Genomic DNA, 24,137 nt, shown 5'->3' on the forward strand with positions numbered 1-24,137 from the left:
GGTCACAGGGCAGGGTCACAGGGCAGGGTCACAGATCAGGGTCACACAGGGCCGGGTCACAGGGCAGGGTCACAGGGCCGGGTCACGCAGGGCCGGGTCACACAGGTCAGGGTCACAGGTCGGGGTCACACAGGGCCAGGTCACAGGGCAGGGTCACAGGGCAGAGTCACACAGGGCAAGGTCACAGGGCCGGGTCACACAGGGCCGGGTCACACAGGGCGGGGTCACAGGGCAGGGTCACAGGGCCGGGTCACACAGGGCGGGGTCACACAGGGCAGGGTCACAGGGCAGGGTCACAGGGCAGGGTCACAGGGCCGGGTCACACAGGGCGGGGTCACACAGGGCAGGGTCACAGGGCAGGGTCACAGGGCAGGGTCACAGGGCAGAGTCACACAGGGCCGGGTTACGCAGGTTGGGTCACAGGGCCAGGTCACACAGGGCCGGGTCACAGGGCAGGGTCACACAGGGCAAGGTCACAGGGCCGGGTCACACAGGGCCGGGTCACACAGGGCGGGGTCACAGGGCAGGGTCACAGGGCCGGGTCACACAGGGCGGGGTCACACAGGGCAGGGTCACAGGGCAGGGTCACAGGGCAGGGTCACAGGGCCGGGTCACACAGGGCCGGGTCACACAGGGCAGGGTCACAGGGCAGGGTCACACAGGGCAAGGTCACAGGGCCGGGTCACACAGGGCGGGGTCACACAGGGCAGGGTCACAGGGCAGGGTCACACAGGGCAGGGTCACAGGGCAGGGTCACACAGGGCCGGGTCACACAGGGTGGGGTCACAGGGTGGAGTCACAGGGCAGGGTCACAGGGCCGGGTCACACAGGGCAGGGTCACAGGGTGGGGTGACAGGGCTGGGTCACAGGGCAGTGTCACAGGGCAGGGTCACAGGGCCTTGGTGAAGTCAGAGCAGGAAGGTCTGAGTGACCCTGGACCAGATCCCTCTGCCCCAATGCTCTCTGACTGTCCTGGGGAAGAGACGTACCAGCTGCCTCCTCACGTCCAGGATCAGTGAGAAAACAGACCCTCCCGGAAGAGCAGGGAAAGGCTCAGACTCAGGGGCCGGAGAGGCGGGAGGACCACAGCGCCAGAGTGAACAAGGGGGGAGGCGAGAGCCCTGCAGACGTGGGGACGGGCTCAGCCGGGCGGCCTGGGCAGGAGACCAGTGGTGCTGCCGCCCGTTGGCCAGGCCCTGGGAGCAGGCGATGGGGAGGGGACCCACCGACAGGGAGGACTGGCCAGACTGGGGTGTGCTTGGGCTTTGGAGGCGGAGCCGGGCTGTGCCTTCCTGGATGGAGTGAGGGAGGGAGCTGGGCAGTGGGTGGCTTGGCTGTCACGCTGGGGCCTGCTCTAGGACACCTGACCCACTCTGCTGTTGGGCGTCTCCTCTGCCCACCTCTGCGCCCCCCTGGCCTGCTCACCAGGGAGCAGCGTGTCCCTTTCCCGCCAGCTGCGCCAGGCCCGGTGGTAGCCGGCAGACAGCCGGGCAGTTTCCGGGGTGAGGGGCACAGACAGGCAGTACAACCGCGATTATCCCACGTCCGGGAGGACGCAGCACCCACACATCAGACAACGTGGGCTCTCCGTGCAGCGCCCTGAGAACACTTCCTTTCGAAGTAGCTGCGTCCGGGGAGGTCCGGGAGCTGGTGTGAAGAGGTCTCCTGTGCTCGGGTCTAAGCGCCGCTGACCACGAGAGTCATCGTGGTTCATGAGGTGCTAACAAAGAAAAGATGCTTCTAGTCAGCCGCAGCCCGGGACTTCTGCCATCCTTCCCAGCCGCGTCCCAAATCAGGGATGGAAATGGGAGGGAAAGTCTCAGGCAGTCGACGAGCTCGGGTGAATAGCCATGGGCACGGAGGGCGGCCCTGTCGTGGACATGGGGGGGAGGGCCATGCTGTGGGCACGGAGGGCGGCCCTGTCGTGGGCACGGGGGGGAGGGCCATGCTGTGGGCACGGAGGGCGGTCCTGTCGTGGGCACGGGGGGGAGGGCCATGCTGTGGGCACGGAGGGCGGCCCTGTCGTGGGCATGGGGGGAGCGGACTGACCAGGACACCATCTCAGGATGCAGCACCCCCATGCCCTCCCCGAGAGACACCCGGAGACACGTCCAGGCGCAGAGACCTGCAGTTGGAGCTCGTGCGACTGTTAAGTGCATCATTTTCAAACGCACTTAACCAGAGCCCCATTTCTCTCTGGAAAATGCTGTGTCTGTATAATTTTCAGCATATATCTTCCTCTCAAAACGTTAAATCTCAACTTTCTAATTATTCTCAATAGAACCAGCGACGCATTTTGCTTCGTTCACACATTTCTGAGGGAAGCTGTGTCTCTGGTCAGGCCCCGGGCTGGGGCGTTGGTATTCCCAGAGACCACACCCCTTCTTGCTGCAAGGCCCGTGTGAGCGGTCACGGGCTGCTGGACGCCTCAGACCCCAGGAGCCACCCCGGGAGGCCGGGGACCCCTCCCGGGGGAGCCCACCTCTGAGCTGAAACAGAAGTCTCCCTGCTCCCTCCCGTGTCCTCCCCTCCCCCGTCAGGCACCCCAGTCCCTGGGCTGCTGACAGCTTGGCCCGGCCCAGAGCCCAGCAGGGGGGACCCTCCGGGGTGTCGTCAGGACGCCTGACCCTGGGCCGGGCCCATGGTCTCCGAAAGTGCCCATCCGGCCAAGCGCTGTCCCTGTCCCATGTCTATAGAGAGGCCACGGGCCCTCCCCCTCCTTTGTGGGTCTGGGTCTTCCCTCTGTCAGCAGCTACTCATCACGCTTAAGCTCTGATGACACTTACCTGTGCTGACAACGGGCCGTTACCGCCACTTCCCGCCTCCTACTGCAGGAAACCCTCCCTAGCAGACTGCCGGACGGCACCGGTCCCCCTAACCGGCCTCTGGCCTGTCCCTCGCTGCTCTAGGGGTGAGCAAGGTGGTGACCGTGGACGTCACGGGGAACGGGCAGCGCTGGCTGAAGGTGCGGGACCTCACCAAGGGCGTGACCTACTTCTTCCGAGTCCAAGCGCGGACCATCGCCTACGGGCCCGAGCTGCAGGCCAACGTCACAGCCGGGCCGGCCGAGGGTGAGTGGGCGCCTCCCGGATGGTGAGTTCGAGACGGCCGTCCGCGGCCTCCGTGGCGGAGCTGTGGGTGTGAGCTGGCACGAACACGGGACTGGGGGGCCCCGGACATCCTCTGGGTGGGCGCCCACACGCAAGGTGGTCGTTCTGTGCACACCACAGCTTCGTGGGCGCCGAGCGCGTCAAGGCTTGGTGTGTTTCCCAGAGAAGGCGAGAGAGTGAGTGAATTTGATGTTTGATTAAGAGGCTGAAGAGCATTCTGGCTTCCACGCCGTGAAGGCGGCCGTGAAGCTCTTCGGGCCTTTGTTCAGATGCTCGCGAAGTCATGGGCGGCCAAAGGAGGGCATACGCCGAGGACCAGCACAGCTCAGGACACGCAGGGGTCACCTCTCTAGCCTCTCGTCACCCCGCGAGGCCGGTGTCACTGAGGGGAGCCACCTGCCTGAGGGCGGGAACCCCGACCACAGGCCTCACCGGGGGCCTGGGAATCTCCTGGGCCAACATTCCCCTCTCTTCCGCTTCATCCACAGGCTCCCCGGAGTCCCCGAGAGATGTCTTGGTCACCAAGTCCGCCTCTGAGCTGACCCTGCGGTGGACCGAGGGGTATGCCGGCCGGGCGCCCACCACGGGCTACGTCATAGAGGCCAGGCCCTCAGGTAAGGGTGCTGCCGGGGGGACGGTGTCCCCGCCGGGTGTGTCCGGTGTCCCCGCTGGGTGTGTCCGGTGCAGGCGTCCGCCCTGGGCCCTCCCCTCAGCCCTCCTCTGGTGGCCCGGACAGGAGACAGAGAGGGCACCCCTGGGGCGTGGGGGCCCCTCACCGTCCTCCTGTGCTTTGGCCTCTCGGGCCCCGGCCCACGCTGTCTGACCAGGCGGCTGTCACTCCCAGCACCGTGCGCACGAGAACCTGGGACACTTAGAGACGTTTTAGTCACCAGTAAGACCCACGTGGGTTCCCAGGGACTGGTCCCGGGTTCTGAGGTTCCGCTCACCGGCCTTAGGGTCCTGAGACTCTGTTAGCAGGGCATTCGGCCTGTTCTGGAAACACAGTCCCACAGCAGTGACCCCCTGTGCCCCCGAAGGCAGGGAGCCCCCAGAACGCCAGCCGACCCCCTGCTGTGGCATTTGAGGTGAGGGCTGTTCCCGAGGGAGGGCCTGGGGCTGAGAGGCCCTGTGGGTCCGGGCCAGCTGGGCTGGGGGTCTGCACCCCCGCAGGGAGAGCTCCGTGCCTCCCAGGGCAGGGGGGGTTCAGGTCTGTGAACAGCAGCGAGGAGGCTTCAGTGTTCACGGGCCTCCCGCTCAGACGTGGCGTCTCCCTCCCTTCCTACGGCGGCGTGTCGGTGGCTGTGTGAGTCCCTCGCCCGGTGGCTCACGGCAGAAACGACCGTCTGAGTTCTGGAGGCAGGGAGTCTGCGTCGGGGGTTCCCCTGAGGCTGCGCGGCCTCTCCCAGCTCGGGTGGGGGCTGCGGTCCCCCGTCCTCGGTCCTCGGTCCCCGTGCGGCCGCCCGCCTGCTTCCTCCTCATGGCTCTCCCTGTGTCTGCCTGCTTTCCTGTCCCCTTGCACATCCTGGTGACCCCGTCTGCACTGACCCCATCTACACTGACCCTATTTCCAAATAAGGTCACATTCTCAGGTGTTGAGACCAGGCCTTGAACACAGGAATTTCGGGGGGACGCAGTCATCGTGGTCCCTGTGGACACAGCAGAGACTCCATGCTCCCCCGTGCGCCCTCCAGCGGCCTGTTTCACACGCTCAGCATGGCCAGACCTTGTCATCCAGGGTCGCCTGGCCTGGGGCGGTCAGCTGCACCCACCCTTCCACCACGTCCACCCAAGAACCGTGAGCCTAGCAAGGTGCTGAGAAACCCCACGACCCGCACCCCCAGCCCGACCGGGACACAGGCTGGTGAGCCTCCCCGTTACCGCTGGGTGACAAAGCATCACCCATAGATCCGGCCCCTCAGCTCTATCCACGCATCGAACACCGTCCTCTGAAGGGCCCTTCGGGGTCAGCCTCGCCTGCGGGGTCCTTGGTGCCAAGGGGAGAGGGGAAGCCTGGCACCAGGGGTCGGGCACGAGACTCCCTGTCTCCCTGGCTGGAGCGTGCCAGCCCGCAGATGCGCAGTCCCACGGCGTTGCGGCCTGTGTCCCAGCTGCCACGTTCTGTGGTTTGTGGTCCCCCTTGGGGCACCCTGGAGAACTGACACGTGGGTCTGTGTTATTTCCACAACTGACGGAATCCACGTGGCCTCGAAGGAAGAAGTGAGCCTGAAGTGTGTGCACACGTACACCGTGTACTGCATGGATGTTCCCCTGCCGTCGGGCACGAGGCCTCCACACGACACGGTTTCCACGTCGGAGGCCAGCCTGCAGCCCACGCCGTCCCCAGGGGGCGTCCGGACACTGGCGAGCGTGCCCAGAGCAGCTTCAGGGACAGCCTGCGGCCCAGCTTTCTCGGGGAGCCCCCGCCTGAAGTCGCCGGGCCGGTACCAGAACGTGGACAGACCCAGGCGCACCGGGACAGGACCGGAACCTGCCCTGGAAGGCCCCGTCTGTGTCGGGGAACTCGAGGCTTTGCTCTCCCGGTCGGCTGCCCGACGCCCTGAGCAGGTGTCAGGCTCCCCTCCCAGGGGGCGGGCAGCACCACCTTGCCGCTGAAGGGCGGGGACGCCTGCCCTGCCGTGACCGCGGCCAGCAGCAGCTCCGTCAGATGGAGTGCTCGCTGGACTGTCATATTTAACACCTGGCCGGTGCCCTGGGCTCCGGGTCTCGGCCGCGCCTGCTACAGGCCTCGCTCCACAGAGCCTTAGCCGCATCGTGCCGCGTCCACCGAGCTCTGTGCCGTGACTGTCGCCAGGCCGGAGTGGCTTTCCCAGGGGCTGGTGTGGGAAGGTGGGCCCTGAGTTCCCTCGGGGGAGGGATGGAGAGCGCCCAACCGTGCTCGGGCCTCCTCACCCTCGCTGCCCAGTGGCAAGAGCAAGACACGGCGCCAGGTGGTGCCAGGGCCCCGGCGTCTGCTCGCCTGCCGACTTCCCTCCCACCCCTCTGTCCTGCACCCAGCGGTGGCCAGGGGGCAGGGGCGGGGCCGCGGCAGTGCAGCCGCACATCCCACTGCTGACCAGTCGTGGACACGCCGAAGCGAGCAGCTGCCGAGACAATGAGCATCGGCTGGACCCCGGCTCCCCGTCCCCGGGCAGCGTGGCCGTCGCACGGGGACCAACGTCACGGCCAGCTCCGCGGTGCCGCCTCACCAGGCTCGTGCCTCTGGCTGCGCTGGGCCCCGCTCCCCGGAAGGGGCTGGAAGCCACGCAGGGGCCGGAGCACAGGCTCGTTGACAGCCTTCCCCGGCGCTCAGCGCCTGGCGCCCACGGAGCCGCTCACACACCTGGGCCCTGGGCGGAGGGCGCCAAGGACCACCATGGACGCTCCTCTCCAGAGCAGCCGGCACAGCTGGACGTGCCCAGGGCATGAGGTGTCGCTCCTCACAGAGAAGGTGCTCACCCAGAGGGACAGGTCGCCCCAGGCTGGGACCCTCCCTCCCACTCCTCCCCACTCATCTTTGTCATGTTGGGTGTTTGACTGTGCGACTTTCCAACCAAACAAAGAAGAAAATCAGTATATTTCTGAAAGTACAAAATCCACACGAGTTCCCAAGGGCAGGTGCAGCAGGAGGGCAACTCTTCCTCAGCTCGGGCCCGGCTCACCTCCTGCCCCTCAGAACCACTCGTGTTGACAGCCTAAGCCCTGGCCCGTGCCCTCCGGGGAGAGGGGCCTCCGTCGCAGGCCCTGGCCCGTGCCCTCCGGGGAGAGGGGTCTCCGTCCCAGGCCCTGGCCCATGCCCTCCGGGGAGAGGGGCGTCCGTCGCAGGCCCTGGCCCGTGCCCTCCGGGGAGAGGGTCTTCGTCCCAGGCCCTGATCCATGCCCTCCGGGGAGAGCACAGGTCACCCTCTGATCTGCACGCTCATCTCATGGTGGCTCCTGCCCTGAGCGAGGATTAGTTAGAAGGTGTCTTTATGATATGTCCTCGGCCCCTGTTTCACCGCCTGATCCGGTGCAGTTTCTAACCCAGGGTGACCGTTAACACAGAGAAATGGTTGTGTTTAAGAAATCAGCAAGCGACAGGCGTCCGCTGGCCCAGGACCGCGGGCTGACAGTCACGTGTGGGCTGTGTGAGTTAATGGAACAGAAATCTCAGGCCCACAACGACAGTCTCATTCAGCGTGGAGACCCAGCTTAATTGTCCGTGAAATCAGACTTTGGTGCGGGCACAGCGCCGGCCCGTACCTGAGCACGGCTCCGCCCGGGGTGCTCCAGGGTAAATTGAGCGACAAACCCTCGATGCGCCTGAGCTGGGCTCCGTCTCCTCCGGACACCGGAGCGTGCGTCCGAGGGGCTGTCTGGGGGTGTGGGCAGAGGTTCCAGCGGACCAGCTGTGTGCCAGGAGCAGGTGCGGTCTGGACGGGACCCTCGCTCAGCGGGAAAGCTCGTTCTCGGAGGCTCGGCCGCAGCCATCCCCTCGCCTAGGGTGGTGCACGGGCAGAGAAGACAGAGCTGGTGTTCTGTAGAGAAAGCCAGCCAGCTGGGGGCCAGACTGGGTGGACCCCCAGCGAGCTCTCCGCTGACGCTGACAGGGTTTCAGGGGTGACCAGAGCGGACTGTTCAGGAACATTTGCAAAGTTGACGTCTCAGCGGGGTCCCCACCGTCTCCCCTGACCGTGGCATTTTTCCAACTGTGTCTCATTAAACAGTCCAGGAAGGAGTTCTCTCGGGGGAGGGGGGGGGCAGCACACAGACCTGACTGGGGCTCACCACACTGCCGTGACCCCCCACGGACACCAAGGGGAGGGCCCAACCTCAAGAATCACAGCTGTTCTCTTCGTACCAGTCCTGGTTTCTCAGGCTGAAGACCTAGGAGCTCGGGGGGCGGGGGGCAGACCGGGTCTCCTGAGCGTCCTGCAAGGCTGGGCCCCACCTGAGCTGGGGAGCGGGCCGAACCTGAGCCAGAGACGCCTTTCACGGCGTCCGGGGCCTGCCGGCCTGTCCGGTGCTGACCGACGGCGCTCGGACGATCAGCACCCGAATCTCATTAGCGACAGTTCCGTGATGCCCTCCCCGTCCGTTTGTGGGCCTCTCTCCATCACTGCCACTGAGATCCTCAGCAGCACATCCCACGTGCGACAGCCCCCAGCACAGAGACGGTGACGGTGCCACCGCGGCCGGGTCCCCTTACCGCTCATGATAACGACTTAAATATTAGCACGGCTAAGTAGCCGGTGAATTATAAATGAGGCCTGAAGTGCTGAATGTGCTAATTGTGGGAAGGGAGAATCGAACAGAATAAAAATGTGAACCTTTCCTCGTTAATCCAGAGGGAGCCTCCCGGTGTGACTCCCCGCCCAGCATTTCTCACCCTAAGTGGTTTGCTAAACGCCTCGCTCTGGCTTGAGATGCTGTATCAATATTTTAAAATGTTTTTATGAGACGTGCCCACAATTCCGAGAGCTGACAGAGCTTAAAATTAAACGTGGCTTCAGGGGCCGGCACAGAGGGGGATGGCGTTTCTCCTTGGCAGTGGGGAGCGCTAGGGAACCGTCCCTCAAAGGGGAGCCGCCGCAGGGTGTGCGGGCCTGGGGAACCACCGTGGGGGGGAGCATAGTGGGGGAGCACAGGCCTGGGGAACCACCGTGGGGGGGAGCATAGTGGGGGGGCACAGGCCTGGGGAACCACTGTGGGGGGGAGCATAGTGGGGGAGCACAGGCCTGGGGAACCACCGTGGGGGGGAGCATAGTGGGGGAGCACAGGCCTGGGGAGCCACTGTGGGGGGGAGTATAGTGGGGGAGCACAGGCCTGGGGAGCCACCGTGAGGGGGAGCATAGTGGGGGGCACAGGCCTGGGGAGCCATGGTGGGGGGAGTATAGAAGGGGGGTACAGGCCCGGGGAGCCACTGCGGGGGGCGTGGGCCTGGGTAGCTGCTGTGCCCATGGGCCCTCCTGCGCCCACAACCCCCTGTGCCCACAGCCCCCCTGTGCCCATGGCCCCCCAGCGCCCACGGCCCCCCAGCGCCCACGGTCCCCCTGCGCCCACGGCCCCCCAGCGCCCACGGTCCCCCTGCGCCCACGGCCCCCCAGCGCCCACGGTCCCCCTGCGCCCACGGCCCCCCAGCGCCCACGGTCCCCCTGCGCCCACGCCCCCCCAGCGCCCACGGTCCCCCTGCGCCCACGCCCCCCCAGCGCCCACGGTCCCCCTGCGCCCACGGCCCCCCAGCGCCCACGGTCCCCCTGTGCCCACGGCCCCCCAGCGCCCATGGCCCCCCTGTGCCCACGGCCCCCCAGCGCCCACGGTCCCCCTGCGCCCACGGCCCCCCAGCGCCCATGGCCCCCCTGTGCCCACGGCCCCCCAGCGCCCACGGTCCCCCTGCGCCCACGGCCCCCCAGCGCCCACGGTCCCCCTGTGCCCATGGCCCCCCAGCGCCCACGGTCCCCCTGTGCCCACGGCCCCCCAGCGCCCACGGTCCCCCTGCGCCCACGGCCCCCCTGTGCCCATGGCCCCCCAGCGCCCACGGCCCCCCAGCGCCCACGGCCCCCTGCACCCACGATTCTCGCCCTTGCAGATGAAGGCCTGTGGGACACGTTCGTGAAGGACATCCCCCGGAGCGCCACGTCCTACACCATCAGCCTGGACAGGCTCCGGCCAGGAGTGACCTACGAGTTCCGGGTGGTCGCCGTGAACCAGATGGGCTACGGGGAGCCCAGCAGCCCGTCCACGGCCGTGTCAGGTGGGGCCCCGGGAAAGCTGGCTCCTGCGGGAGGGGGGCCTGCCCGGGGCGTGGTGCTGGCGAAGCTGTGGTCACGGCAGCCTCGGGGCCCCAGCAGAGCCCTGTGCCCCTGGAGCAGGGGCCGGACAGTCAGAGCCGGGTCCCCGGGAGGACAGCCCAGCACCCCCACGGCTCACGGACTGAGATGCCATCCTGCCTGAGGGACCCTCCAAGTCTTGTCGTCCAAGCCCCTCCCCTCCGTTCCCAGTGGGCACACCCTGTGCCCGTCTAGCAGCAGACGCCTTCTGTGGGCACAGGCCTGGGCCTCAGCTGTCACCGACTTCCTGTGAGGCCTCAGGACCAGCTCCCTGCCGGGCACGGGGGGCACTGAGCGGGCCCCAGGGCCATCCAGCACCTTCAGGGAGCAGTTTCCAGGAAAGAGAGTGAGACAGGAGATGAGTCTCTTCCTTCAAAGCACCTTGTGAATGGAGCCTCCCTACGTGCCCTTGGGCGGTTGCTGAGCTGTTTGTGGGGCCAGACCAGCAAGCACAGCCCAGCCCAGGGACCCGGGGGTGGGGGAGGCCAGCAGGGACCGCAGGCCCGACCGGGGCGGCTGCCGTTCCAGCCCGGTGTGGGTGCCGTCCAGCACCCCTGTGAGCGGGCAAGCTCGGGCCTCGGGGCCCAGCCCCTCCCGCCGGCCGGCCATCAGCCCCTCTGAGCAGGAGCCCTCGGGCGGCGTGCAGAGTGGAGCCGAGTCGGGAAGTGGCCGTGTTGGGAGGGACAGGCGGGAGGTGCCCGTGATGGGGAAGGCGCCCGGGCACCTCGTTCCTCTCGCCTTGAACCCAGACCCCGTCTGTGAGCAGGTGGAAGGAGTGGACGAGGGGTGAGGGCAGCTCTGGGTCAGAGACGTCCGGGTGGGGGCAGCGTGGGGAGCAGAGGCCCGGCCGGTTCCCGGAGGTCCGGGCAGTGCTGCCGAGTTCCCGCCCAGGAGCCTGGGGGCCGTGGTCACCCGGCCCAGACGGCGTCTTCCCTGCACCTCGGGTCCCGGTCACATCCTGACCCTGACCAGCTCCTGGGCAGGTGGCGAGTCCGAGCGTCTGCCCGATGTCCCCGTGCCCATCTGCCCGCAGCTCAGGCGGACACTCCGTTCTACGGGGAGTGGCAGTTCCTCCTGGTGATGGCGCTCTCCACCCTGATCATCACCCTGCTGGTGCTGCTGGCGCTGGCGCTGCGGGGCCGGAGCGGGACGCACAGGAGCTGCAGCGCAGGTGGGTGCCGCCCGCTCCTCCGGCCTCACACCTGCCCGCCGTTACCTCCATCTGGAAATGCCCACAGCTGCCCGGAGACCCCTTCCGCGCATCGCCAGGCGTCTCCAACCTCCAGGGCTGGGCTGCTCCTCGGCCCCTCCGGAGAGCCCCCCGAGAGGCAGGCTGTCCTGCAGAGGAGCCGCCAGTGAGCCCCGGAGCTGGGGCGGCTGAGTGCTCCCCACCCGCCAGCTCCTGGTGGCTCTGCGGAGGGGTCACGAACCCCGAGAGCACCTGACCCCTCACGTTCGTGCCCTTAAGCGGTTCCCCCTCCGGGAAAGGACTTTCCTTCTCTGCACGGTTCCTTCGCACAAGTGTTCTGGTCAGCCCCGCCCCCAGGGTCCGCAGCTCTGCGTGGCATCTGCTGCGCCCTCACTGTGCCCTCGCTGTGCCCTCACGGAGCCCTGGACACGGACACGCCCCCACCCCACCCCCGTCCACTCTCCCACGCCTGGGGCGCGGGACTGGAGAGACAGGCTGGCCTGCAGCTCCCGCCCCTCCGCCACCCCCTGGAGTGGTCGGTCCCATCCTGGGGAAAGGACTGGGGTACCGGACTGGCTCCCTCCCCGCCGCGCCCTCCCCTGGCCCCTACATCACCCTCAGGGCGTCCCTTCTGGTCCTGCTCCTCCCCATCGCCTCCTGCAGCCCTGATCCCCACACACCAGAAACCTCCTCCATGTGCCACCCCCCCCAGCGTGAGGCGTATTGAGGGGTGCAAGGCCCCCCGAGGGCCTGGGGTTGGAAGCGGCGCATGCTCAGCACTGCCCTGGAGCTGCTGTCACTGCGGTCTTGCTCGGAGCTCAGTCTGGTCACGGGGACAGAGGGTGGACAGTGTATGAAGACGCAGCAATGGGGGTGGGCGCCCTCGGGAGCCCTGTCCCGTCTGGGAGCCAAGGGGAGGCTGCTCTCCCAGGGTCTGGAGAGTCCCCCCAGTCTCCTGACCTGTGAGCTGACCTGAAGGAAGGGGGCGCATGGGCCAGGAGCTTGTGGGGACAGGAGGACCAGCCAGCCTGGGACAGTGGGGACCCTGCCTCCGGGCGGGATGCTGTGTCCTCAGGTCTCTGACTGCTGCTCCCCCTCCGGCCTGCGCTGTGTTCAGTCGGCTTGGTGCACGCTGATCAGTTCCCTTCTCGAGAGGCCGCTGTGCACTGGCGGGCGGGGCTCCGTTCCCACGGGCAGCTCGGGACGCTCGTCACTCGGGGGAGCCCTGCCGCATGAGGGGTTGTCCCTCGTGCACACGTGTCATCCGGCTCGCGCACATGTGTCGTCCCGGCTATGCACGCATGTCGCCCGGCTTGAACGTGTGCTGCGCTCTGGCTCAGCTGATCCGCGCGTGCATTCCGGCGGCAGGCAGAGTGACCCTGAGAGGCTCGCAGTGCCGTTGGGCTCCACGCTGTCCGGACGCAGAGGTTCCTCCCCGCCGCCGGCGCTGCGGGCTCCGGGCTGAGACCCCTGCTACTGTCTCACCCGCTTAGGAAAGAGCGTGTCCACCATGGAGGAGTCCGTGACCCTGGACAACGGCGGCTTCGCGGCCCTGGAGCTCAACAGCCGCCACCTCAATGTCAAGAACACCTTCTCGAAGAAGAACGGAACCAGGTGGGGACATGGCCACGCCACCCCCAGGACCTGTCCCCGCGCCCCCTGGTCCCACCGAGCCCCAGCAGGGACCAGCGTCCGGTCCAGGAGGGCGGTCAGGGCAGGCGGATGGTCCCAGAGACGTGAAGAGAGGACAGATCTCAGGGCGCAGGGAGGGACCACAGGGCGACCCGACAGCCGGCTGGCCCTCCGCCAGCGCTGAGCACCAGGCCGGAGAAGTCTGCCCCGTAGCTGGGCACACTGCTCACTTTTTGCATCGGTTGCAAAACAGCGTCAGAGGCCGCGAATTTCCCCTCATTGCACCTGGCAAAGGCCAGAGGGCTGGCGGGAGGCCCCGGGCGGGCGTCGTGTGCCCAGAGCGTCCTCACAGGCCCTGTCCTGGTCCAGGTCCCCACCGCGGCCCAGCCCCGGCGGGCTGCACTACTCGGACGAGGACCTGAGCACCAAGTACAACGGGGCGGCGCTGACCGAGAGCGTGAACCTCACCGAGAAGTCGGTGGACGCGTCGGAGTCTGAGGTCAGTGCCCCCCCACCCCCACCCCCACCCTGCGTCTGTCCCCGGCCCTCTGCTTCTCAAGGCTCCTGGCCCCTTGTCTCCGTGGGGTCACAAGGACAAAGGCTCTGTTTACAGCTGGAAGGGACAGGAAGCGCTGAGCTCAGACCCACCGCCCCTTGGTGCCCGTCAGTCCTTGTCCGATGTCCCCCGCTGACCCCACCCTCCTGTGACCACTGTCGTCCATGCCCTCCCCTCCCTGGCACCCCAAAGCCGGCACCCCTGCTCACACCTGGCCCCCCCCCAGGACACAGACTCTGGGTCGGAGGACGCTCCCCCCCAGCACTCCTTCGTCAACCACTACCTGAGCGACCCCACCTACTACAACTCCTGGAAGCGGCGGGCGCCGGGCGGGCGGGCGGCCCCGCACCGGTACGAGGCGGTGGCCGGGGGCGAGGGCCCACACCTGCACACGGTGGTCACCACGCAGAGCGCCGTGTTCACACCCGCCGGCCCCGGCACCCGGACTCCGCTCACCGGCTTCTCCTCCTTCGTGTGACCAGCCTCGGCCAGGGCGGCCGCAGGCCTTCGGAGTCCGTTTTGTTAAGACAATCAACTCCAGTCCCTGAGCTCGAGTTTCTGTTTAAAGGATGCGGAGAGGCGCCGGTCTCCCTACTGCTACACTGTTTCAATTAGGAAGGTTCTCCAGTGGCTTTTTGTAACAGCGCTGCAGGGAGCGGGTTTCTTTGTTTTTCTTTTCTTTCTACGAGAAGGTGTATTTCCTGGTGCAGTGGCGTGGCCCCCAGACCATGCAGGCCCGGCCTGGCCGCTCCATCCTGGTGCCCACCGGGAGCGGGAGGGGGAGGAGGGGACCCACACCAGCCTGCAGGCCACTGGCCTCTTCTCTACCTCCTCCCTCGTCCGGACACCCAGCGGGCACCTGACCCCTGCGGCAGCTCCCTGAGGGGCTGCGGAGCCAACGCCTGGCCCGGCTCAGCACTGGGCTTCTGGTGGAGGGACCAGCTGGACCGGCCCTGGCACCGGGCAGGAGGCCCAGGTGCTGCTCTGATGGCAGCCGTCATCCCGGTGGTGAACGTGGGGATCTGTTCCTCCTTCCTTTCTTCACACGGGACAGTGCAGGAGCGGACACCACCACGCTGGAAGCCCCCGCCGGCCCTCCCGAGCCAGCTCCTCCGTGAACACAGCACAGCCAACCGGCTGACCCACAGGGCCAGGGCGGGCAGCGTCTCGGGGTTGCTTGTTGTGTACGAGGTGTGCGTTGCTAGCCAGAGTATTTTTTAAATCTTTTTATCTTTTTTTAAAATATGTCACATGAAATGAATGAGTCTCTGCTGTCTCCAGGTGCCTTTTTATTAATTGTTTAGCTTTGTACATGGGAAAAATGAACAGCAACAGTGTCCCCAGATAAAACAGACAGCTCTGCGAAAAAGGTCCTGGACTGCCCCGTGCACTCCAGCCCCTCCGTGCACACCAGCCCCCCCGTGCACACCAGCCTCCCCCGTGCACACCAGCCTCCCCCGTGCACACCAGCCCCCCATGCACACCAGCCCCTCTGCGCACACCAGCCCCCTGCCCACACCAGCCCCCCTGCCCACACCAGCTCCCCCATGCACACCAGCCCTCCATGCACACCAGCCTCCCCATGCACACCAGCCCCCCCAGACCATGCACACCAGCCCTCCAGACCATGCACACCAGCCCCCCAGACCTGCACACCAGCCCCCCAAAACATGTACACCAGCCCCCCAAAACATGTACACCAGCGCCCCGACCATGCACACCAGCGCCCCAGACCATGCACACCAGCCCCCCAGACCATACACACCAGCCCCCTGACCATGCACACCCACCCCCCAACCATGCACACCTGCCCCTCCGGGCACACCAGGCCCTCTGGGCACACCAGTCCCCTGCTGGCACATGAGCATGGTCTTTCCTCCTGGTGCCCACACTTCCTCACCCTATGTGCGGCTGCTGTCCCTTCCCCTGATCCCTGGCCAGCCCTTTAGCCTTAACTGGTTTTCTGGAAATATTTTTTTCCTTTGTTAATTGTTTTGTTTTAGATTTTTAGCTCCGTGAAAATAGCATAAACTGCTTTGGAAACCTGAGCATCAAACCATAGCTGTGCGTCCAGCCCACTCCTTACGTGGTCAGCACAGGGCCGAGGGGCGAGGCGCAGGTGGCGTCCCCAAGGCAGATGTCACGGGAGGGCCCCCCGCCCCCTCACCAGTCGGAGTGTGGCACGCGAGAGACCCACACCACTCTGTGGACCCCGCGCAGGGAGCCCGTGTCGTGGGGTGGGGCTGGGAGAGCACCTGCCTCCCGTCTGTCTGACCCTCCGCGCTCAGAGCTGCTGCGTGGCCGGGCGAGGAGAGTCCCAGGCGGGGAAAGGCCCTGTGGTTCCCCAGGTGAAGCACGTGTGAAAGGCTCCCTTCTCCCCCCGCCCCCTCCTGCTTCCTCTGTTTCTGAGTGGACGGGAATATTCCAGACCGAACGCCTGGAGGCTCTGCCCAAAGCCACTTTCTGGTGAGAATCTCTGCACCGCTGCCAGGACAGGACGCTCCTGGGGCCTGGGCAGCACCGTGGGCCTGGGCGTCTGTGAGGACAGCAGGGTCCGAGAGGATGGACAGACGTCGCCTTCCATGCGCTTCGCTCTAAGCCGCACAGACTCCGCCTCGCTATGGGAACGTTTAGGACAGGACGGGGCCTGAGGTGTGGGTCTTGCTTTTGGGTTTCATGACAACGTGACCCTTTCTGCAGGCTCGTGGTAGTTCCCGCATGTTCTCTGCTCTGGAGACGTTTCTGTGGGAGCCTCCGTGTGGGGCTGTGCTGGCCTGTGGCGCCCACAGCCCGCAGCACCTGTGCCCTGTCTCGCGGGGCTCGGCCACGGGCCCTCCTGCACCAAAGGGACAGACCGTCCCCGAGTCGCTGCCCCAGCAGTGCGGCACCGGAAGCGCCCACACCTGGGTCCTGTCCTCAGGGGAGAAGCTGCTGCACAGCAGGGGGAGGGAGCTGGATCTCAGCCTCGGCTCCGATCACAGGAGGCAGATGAGAGGAGCCTCTCGAGAGGGGCAGGAGCCGGGTCCCCGCCGACACCCTCACATGGGTCTCGGACAGTGTTGCTGCCAGCTGAGCCCCAGCCCAGGCAGCAGGTGCCACGCACCGCCCGGAGCTGCAGGGACGGCTCTGCCCCCTTCCCTGTCCACGGGCACCTGGGCACAGGTCTCCACCCAGGTGGGGCTCAGGGCCATCTCTGCCCCGTGGGCGTTCAGCGCCCCCACTTGGCCTCCTGTCCTCTCTGAATCCACGGGCCTCACTGAGCATCCCGGCCCCGCCCTCAGCCTCACGCCAGGCGTTCAGGGAGCAGTGGGCTCGATGTCACCACAGAACCACCTGATGGAAGCCACACAGGGACCCTCCCTGACCCCCGCCAGCGAGGGAGGGGACGCTGGTGGAGGGCCCCCACTGCCTGCTCCCCCTGGGGGGCTGTGCTCCCAAGCTCCCGATGCCCTGCGGTCCTGCCCGCGAGCAGCCTGGGTGTCCCAAGCTCCCGACGCCCTGCGGTCCTGCCCGCGAGCAGCCTGGGTGTCCCAAGCTCCCGACGCCCTGCGGTCCTGCCCGCGAGCGGCCTGGGTGTCCGGGCCCGGCCGCAGGCCCTCAGGAGGTAGCGGCGAGCGCCCCGCACAGCCGGCCTCCGGGCTCCCCCAGTCCTCCCGCCCCACCCCCGCTGGCGACAGAGCCCAGCTCAGCCTGAACTTCCCAGCACCGGCTCTGGACTCGGACACAAACAGACCCAGCTGGAGGAAGACCGAGGGCCCCAGGGGCACAGTTTTTAATAAAAACTCGTTTTGTTCCTGTGGGCCTGTGACTTCCTTCAGCAGTGGACGGCGACTCCTGGCCAGGCAGACAGGTCCCGCGCTGGCCTGAGCCCGCTGCCCGGCCCGCTCCCGTGGAGAGCAGGTGCCCGCCTCAGGGGCTGAGCTCTCGGGGGCCGGCACCCTTCTCAGTGCCCCCCGTGCCCCCCAGACCTCCCAGTGCCCCCACCTGACCCGCCGGGGGGGGGCGTGCAGGGCCGGCAGTCGTCTTCCCTGTGACGCCCTCCCCCCCTCCCCTGTGCGTCCTGGCAGGGACGGGGCCTGAGGGCTGGGCCTGGGACAGGGATGGGCAGCTGGGCGCCAGGTCCACCAGGAGGGCACAGCCTGGCCCCGTCCTCAGGTCCCGCCAGCCTCAGGGTGGTTCTCCACCACGTGCATTTAGAACCGGGGCAGTGACCCAGCGGGGTGCCCAGGCCACACCCAGCCAGTGAAGGCAGACTCGCTGGGCCTTGGACCCAGGCTCCCGAGTGACTTCGTGAGCAGCACAGGAGGCCCGGGCCGCGGGCAGGGGCAGGGCCGTGGGCAGGGGCAGGGCCGTGGGTAGGGCCGTGGGCAGGGGCAGGGCTGTGGGCAGGGGCAGGGCCGTGGGCAGGGGCAGGGCCGTGGGTAGGGCCGTGGGCAGGGGCAGGGCTGTGGGCAGGGGCAGGGCCGTGGGCAGGGGCAGGGCCGTGGGTAGGGCCGCGGGCAGGGGCAGGGCCGTGGGCAGGGGCAGGGCCGTGGGTAGGGCCGTGGGCAGGGGCAGGGCTGTGGGCAGGGGCAGGGCCGTGGGCAGGGGCAGGGCCGTGGGTAGGGCCGCGGGCAGGGGCAGGGCCGTGGGCAGGGGCAGGGCCGTGGGCAGAGGCAGGGCCGTGGGCAGAGGCAGGGCAGAGGCAGGAGGTGGGCAGGGGCAGGGCCGTGGGCAGTGGGCAGAGGCAGGGCCGTGGGCAGGGGCAGGGCCGTGGGCAGGGGGCAGAGGGCAGAGGTGGGTGTTGGGTGAGAGGAGAGGGGCCCGGTGGTGACGACACCGCCCGCTGCTCCAGGCGTCGTCGGCTGGGCAGAGGGCCGACCACTCGCGTCTGTCGCCGTACACAGGAATGTGGGTCTCACCTTCCCACCTGCCCACTGCGGGAGAAGGGGGTCCCCCACGGTCCCTCAGAGCTCTGCCCAGGCCCTGGAGGGAGGCGGCTCGGCCAGGGTCCCGCTGTGGAGCTGAGGGAAGCCAGTTGCCTGGGTGCACGGCTGCAGGGGGCAGATCTGGGCTCCAAACCTAAGTGGTCGGGGGCTGCAACCCAGGTCCTGAAGCACTGCAGGGCCTTCCCAGGGGGCCTGCCTCCCTGAGCTCCCCCAGCCGCCCAGCGCCTCTGGCCCCGCGCGGAATGACCTGGAGCCCGGGAGACTCCCACCTCGGCCTCTCCTGCGTCAGTAAGAAGATGCCTGAGCGACCTGGGCCCGGAGCCGCCACGCTGGGCCTCTTGCTGTGAGCAGTTAGTAGGGAAACGTCTGAAATGCACCCACTTATCACAGAGAAAAAGCCTCCGCTGTCTTCCCGGGTAACAGTCAGGCAGACGCCCCCGGAGGAGAAACGACCTCGGGGAGACCCAGCTGCACCAGGGAGCAGGACGCCCACCACCTACACGGTCTGTACCCCAAAATCCTGAGCTCATTTAAACGCCCGGCCTGGGGCCCTGAGTCTGCCGGTCAGCATGGATGTGCACCCCGCCAGAATATTCGGGGTGCACTCAGATGAGTGATACGGAGCAGTTGCCCCTTGTCCCCCAGCCTCACCCTCTGACCCCTCTGTCCCGGGAGCCCAGGGCTCCGCCTGAGCTGGCTGGGCAGGCGGCCGTGACCCTGCACCCCGGGCCGTGGATTGGAGGTGACCTGCCACAGCCCAGTGTCCTGGGCACAGACCAGGGGCGTGAGGCCCACGTCGCGAGGGCTGGGCCCATGAGCAGCGTCCTGAGGCTGGTGACCAGGCCTCAGCATCCGGCCCATGACACAGAATATGACGGGGTCGGTGCCAGTTTCCGGGACGTCCGCAGGTCGGTCCTGAGGTTTGGTTTTGTCCCGAGCGGAACAGCGGGCAGAGCTCGGTCTGGGAGCCACAGGGCATCTGCGGACCTGGTCACAGCCCCTTCCCGCCGGGCCCCGCGCGCTCCCTGTGAGGTGTGAGTCTGTCACCCGGCGAGCGTCTGGCTCGTGGGCTGAAGACACGGCTTCTCGGGCAACACAAGCCCGGAGCCGGCCGCCAGCACCGCAGCCAGGCCGTCCGGGTGCAGGAACCTCAGCAGAGACTCGGAGGCGTCGGTGTTTCCGCCTCTGCCAGCAGGGCATCGTGGGCGAGGACCTGGGATCCGGCGAGCCCTCCGGCCTGCGGGACAGTCCCAGGGCCGTGGGGCCAGGTCTGCGGGGAGAGAGCCCTGCACCCCAGTCTGAGGGGACACCCTTCTGAGAACTGAGGGCCAGGAGACGGGACTCGCGGCCCCAGAGCTGAGGTGTGCGGGACCCAGACAAGCCCACCCACCCTCAGAGGCCTCAGGCCTCCGGGCGGAGACCCCCAGGGAGCCCCGTCTGCCTCTCGGACCCTCATCACCCGCCCCAGCGGCACCCCGCACCACCTGTGTGCACCCGGAACCAGGCCGTCCCCGTCCCGTGTCCCCCTCTCGCTGTCACGCAGCAAAGTGGACGCAGAAGGAATCCCGGTCACAGCCGCCAAGTGGGACCCCACGGCCCCTCACGGTGGGCTGCGGGGTCGTCCTCTGTGCGGACACTGCCGCAGGGGCCTGGGCTCGGGATGGGGCCTCCCGGAGCCGCTGTGGCCGCGGGGGGAAGGGACAGGGCAGCAAGGCGGGAGGAGCCCAGCAGAGGGGGCCAGCTGTCCTGTGGGCAGAGACCACATGGGGGGTCCTCCCTGAGCCCAGGCCCTGGGGGCTCAGCGTGGTTGCTGCTTCGGGGTGAGGGCGGCTGTGGTGCCTGCGGGTGCCCCCCAGCGCTGGCCCGGATGCGAGCGTGTTGACATGCAGGACAGCTGTGAGCCAGCGGCTCCGCGGGAGGCGTCCCTGGCCTGGCCGGTGGCTCGGGGTGGCAGTGCTGTCCCAGACCCCAAAGGGCTGCGGGTTCGAGTCCCAGTGGGGCACGCACGGAGGCAACCCAACGATGTTCCTCTCTCCCTCGCTCTCCAATCAATGAAAACAGCTCCGGAACCACACACTCACCCAGCCCCACACGTGTTCGTTGAGCTGGGACGGGGCATGGAGACGAGGGGGCACTGTGCTCACAGCACAGCCGCTCTGGGGGGACAGGTGGTGACGAGGAGTGAGGTCACATCCCATGGAGGCCGCGCCGTCCCAGAACGGCTCAGACCTCGGAGGCGTGTCGGCCAAGGGGGCCGGTTTCCGTGGGCTGAGACCTGGCGTCGGAGCAGCTCAGCGGGTCCCGTCGCCCCTGCACACGGATGTTTGCAGTTGTACTGCGGTTCCTGCCAGTCAAGCTGCGCCCCTAGAATCAGACGCAGGTCCGTCGTGCTGCAAGGGGAGAAGCAGGGCCTGTTGACACTCAGGTTCTCAGAGAGGAGTTCGTCTGGGCCAGGCTCGCTGAGGACGGGGGCCGGAGGAGCTGCTGGGGTCCCGGCTGGGCTCTCGGTGTTGGCGGCTTCGTCTGGTCCCGTCCTGGTCCGTCCCGTCCCCACCCCCTGGTCGTCCTTGTCCCGTCCCCACTGCCCAGGTGGTCCCTGTCCTGTCTCCCCCCAGTCTGCCGGGTGAAGGGGTCCCACACCCTGTGCACCAGCTGAAGGGTCAGTTCCAACCTGATGGTGGCTCCTCCCACCCTGTTCCTGACCCCACGCAGTGACCCTGGGCTCACCCAGGAAACACATTTATCCTCCGGTGAAGTTCAAAGGTTCCCGAGTGGCTCTGAGGGGCGCAGGTCCTCCCTCGGCCCGGGCAGGGAGCCGGTCTCCAGGGGCCGGACAGGTCGGGGGCCAGCCGCCGAGCCTTCGCTGGTCGGAGAACCCAGATCTGCCGCTGGTATCGGCCACCGGTTCAACCAACAGCGTCGAAAGGACAAGACAGAGTGCGCCCCAAATTTCCTCAGCCAGAAACTCCTGAACTCTCATGGTGGCCGGAGCGGGGTGCAGTGGGGTGACCCTGTGGGATGTTTCATCCTTCAGTTTTTCTGTGGGGTTTTCTTTTGTGTTTTTTCTAATCTTTATTGTTGAAAGTATTACAGATGTCCCCCCTGTCCCCCCGTTGACCCTCCCGGCCCCCCTCCCCGCGTTGCTGTCTGTGTCCATGGGTGTGCGCATGTGCGTGTGGGTCTCTGGCTGCTCTCCCCCCGCCCCGCCCAGCCCCTGCCCGAGGTCGCAGCCTGTTCCCTGCCCAATGTCCCTGGGTCTGTTCTGTTCATCGGTTTCTTATTTGCCGTTTCGGCCCAAGGGGCCAGATGATAGCAAATAAATTCATAGCCGAAATTTTTTTTAAACAAGGTCTCCCGGGAGTGGCATCTGTGGGAGCCCGGTCCTCACGTCTTGTCCCCGCGACACAGGGACGCAGTCGGGGTGAAGGTGGCGGTGAAGGAACACTCACCCCGGAGCCGAGCCGAGCGTGGGGTCAGCGCCCCCCCTGGCAGCGCAGAGCCGGTTGCCACAGCCCGGCCAGCCCCCTGGAATTCGGCTCCGTTTCCCCTGCTGCGCCGTGGTCCCTTGAACCACGATGAGCTTCGGGTCCTGGAAGATTGGGGTCCAGAGGCTAATCTCACAAAGGCAGGGGGGCAAGTCGGCTGCAGACACGTTTAAGAACCATCAGGAAATAAACGTTTTCCTGCTCCGTTTCACTGATCAGGGTATTTCAGGCCCCTTTTAATGCACCAGATCCCCCACCTTCGCTTCCATAATTCGGGTCCACAGAGGTTTTATATCAGATGCACCCAAATGTCCTTTCCAGCCCTGGCCCCACCAGTGGCAACGCCGAGCGAGCAGCTGTGGCTGTGCCGATGCTCCGGCGCTGGGCCCTGAGTGGTGACCGCGAGGAGGGAGCGGGCGGGCGGAGGGCAGCAGCTGGCTCCCCGCGGCGTCGGGCCCTGGGCAGGGTGGACGCCGGGGCTTAGGCCCAGGAGCCCAGGCGTGAATATTCAGGGTCTCGTTCCTTTTCACAGACAGCGATGAGCAGCCGGACGAGCCCGTCGCCCCTTCCCAGGCCCGTCCACTATTGCGGGGCCTCAGAGACCCAAATGGATTTAGAACAGATGTAAAAGCTACGTGCGGTTTTCCTAGAGCTAGAATGACGGCCTGAGGCGTCGGCCCTCCGCGGCCCGCACACCCGCAGGCCCGGGGAGCAGGAGGCAGGTCGCCCTGTGCGGACGGCTGCAGGGGACTGAGCCCTGGGTCCCCGGTACTGTGCAGATCCCCTCAGCATCACCCCATCCTGTCCCTCCCCACCGGCTCAGCATTTACTGTGGATAAATGAAGAATCAGGAGGCCAGGGGGCGGAGGGGTGCACCTCAGGAGCCTGTGGGTGTTGGGGAGGGAGGCCAGGGGGCGGAGGGATGCACCTCAGGAGACTGTGGGTGTTGGGGAGGCCAGGGGGTGGAGGGGTGCCCCACAGGAGCCTGTGGGTGTTGGGGAGGCCAGGGGGCGGAGGGGTGCACCTCAGGAGACTGTGGGTGTCGGGGAGGCCAGGGGGCGGGGGGGTGCACCTCAGGAGACTGTGGGTGTCGGGGAGGCCAGGGGGCGGGGGGGTGCACCTCAGGAGCCTGTGGGTGTCGGGGAGGGAGGCCAGGGGGCGGGGGGATGCACCTCAGGAGCCTGTGGGTGTCGGGGAGGGAGGCCAGGGGGCGGGGGGTGCACCTCAGGAGCCTGTGGGTGTCGGGGAGGGAGGCCAGGGGGCGGGGGGATGCACCTCAGGAGCCTGTGGGTGTCGGGGAGGGAGGCCAGGGGGCGGAGGGGTGCACCTCAGGAGCCTGTGGGTGTCGGGGAGGGGGGCCAGGGAGCGAGCCCAGAGGCAGAGGGACCCTGCACCCTGGACCACCCAGCCCCCCGGCTCCCTGCTGCGGAGCAGAGAAGGGCAGAAAACAGGGAGGCCTGCTGAACCCCTTTTCTCACTCAACATCCGACCGCTTTCTGAGTGCCTCGGCCCATCCACCAGCCCCCCACTACCCACCGTGTCGCCCCATGTGTGAGGGAAGGTGCCAGCTACTCGGGGGGACATCTGACTCTGCCCAGGCTCCCTGAGGGCTAAAGCAGCTGTTCAGTCTCCTGGGCAGACTGGCTCAGGGCCCTCGGCTCAGAGCGTTTTCCTAAAACATCTACGTAGAGCCCGTTCGGTGAGGCTTCCGGGAGAGGACGCTGTGCTCTGGGGTCCGGACGCTTTCAAAGCTCTTCAGATGGCCCGGGACAGGTGGCCAGCTCGGGACAGGCGGCCAGCTCAGGACAGCCAGAGTGACACTGGGGGCAGCCGTGGGCGCTGGGGGCAGCCGTGGGCGCTGGGGGCCGGCTGGGGGCAGCCGTGGGCGCTGGGGGCCGGCTGGGGGCAGCCGTGGGCGCTGGGGGCAGCCCGGACACACGTTGGGGCAGAGGTGTGTGTTCCTGTTGTGAGGAGAATAGCTCCAAGAAGAGAACTTTGGGTTCCCACACGGTGGAGGACATTTGCCCCGCGAACGGCTGGGATGTGGTGGTTCCCATTTCCTGAGTGTTTAGCTCCGTGGTTGTCTCTGGCTGTTTTCAAAACCGCTCACGACCGAGACGGAGCCCAGGCTGGTCGCGCGGACACGAAGCACACGGGTCAGGAGGCTCTGGCCACGCTCCCCTCGGCGTCCCCACCGAGGAGATCAGACTGTTCCCAGAAGGTTTCCTGGGGCTCCTGCCACGTCCTCCACCCGCGGCTCCACCCTCGGCAGGTCCCGACCCGCCTTCGTCCTTCCACGTGAGCCTCGCTTGGGCTTGACCTGGTGCGGTGTCTGCTCCCGGCCGTCCTGCCGTTCTGGCCTCTGCCCCAGCTCCGTCTCGGACTCCCCGTGCGGGAGACGCCGTCTGTCCACCCCTTCGCCGTCGGCCCA

At 67.2% G+C, this 24,137-nt stretch overlaps 1 protein-coding gene across 1 annotated transcript in view; it reads left to right on the forward strand.

Annotated features, from left to right (window-relative positions):
- Positions 1 to 13,771, forward strand: part of SDK1 (sidekick cell adhesion molecule 1) — a 370,727-nt gene extending 356,956 nt beyond the window's left edge. The window contains exons 39-45 of the mRNA XM_036242102.1: positions 2,910 to 3,071; positions 3,599 to 3,724; positions 9,676 to 9,840; positions 10,950 to 11,087; positions 12,599 to 12,719; positions 13,107 to 13,236; positions 13,520 to 13,771. Of these exons, the coding sequence (XP_036097995.1) occupies positions 2,910 to 3,071; positions 3,599 to 3,724; positions 9,676 to 9,840; positions 10,950 to 11,087; positions 12,599 to 12,719; positions 13,107 to 13,236; positions 13,520 to 13,771 (1,094 nt within the window). The remainder of the gene's footprint in view (positions 1 to 2,909; positions 3,072 to 3,598; positions 3,725 to 9,675; positions 9,841 to 10,949; positions 11,088 to 12,598; positions 12,720 to 13,106; positions 13,237 to 13,519) is intronic.
- Positions 13,772 to 24,137: the final 10,366 nt, after the last annotated feature.

This window comes from Molossus molossus, unplaced genomic scaffold, assembly GCF_014108415.1.
Source record: "Molossus molossus isolate mMolMol1 unplaced genomic scaffold, mMolMol1.p scaffold_m16_p_4, whole genome shotgun sequence".
Taxonomy (NCBI): domain Eukaryota; kingdom Metazoa; phylum Chordata; class Mammalia; order Chiroptera; family Molossidae; genus Molossus; species Molossus molossus.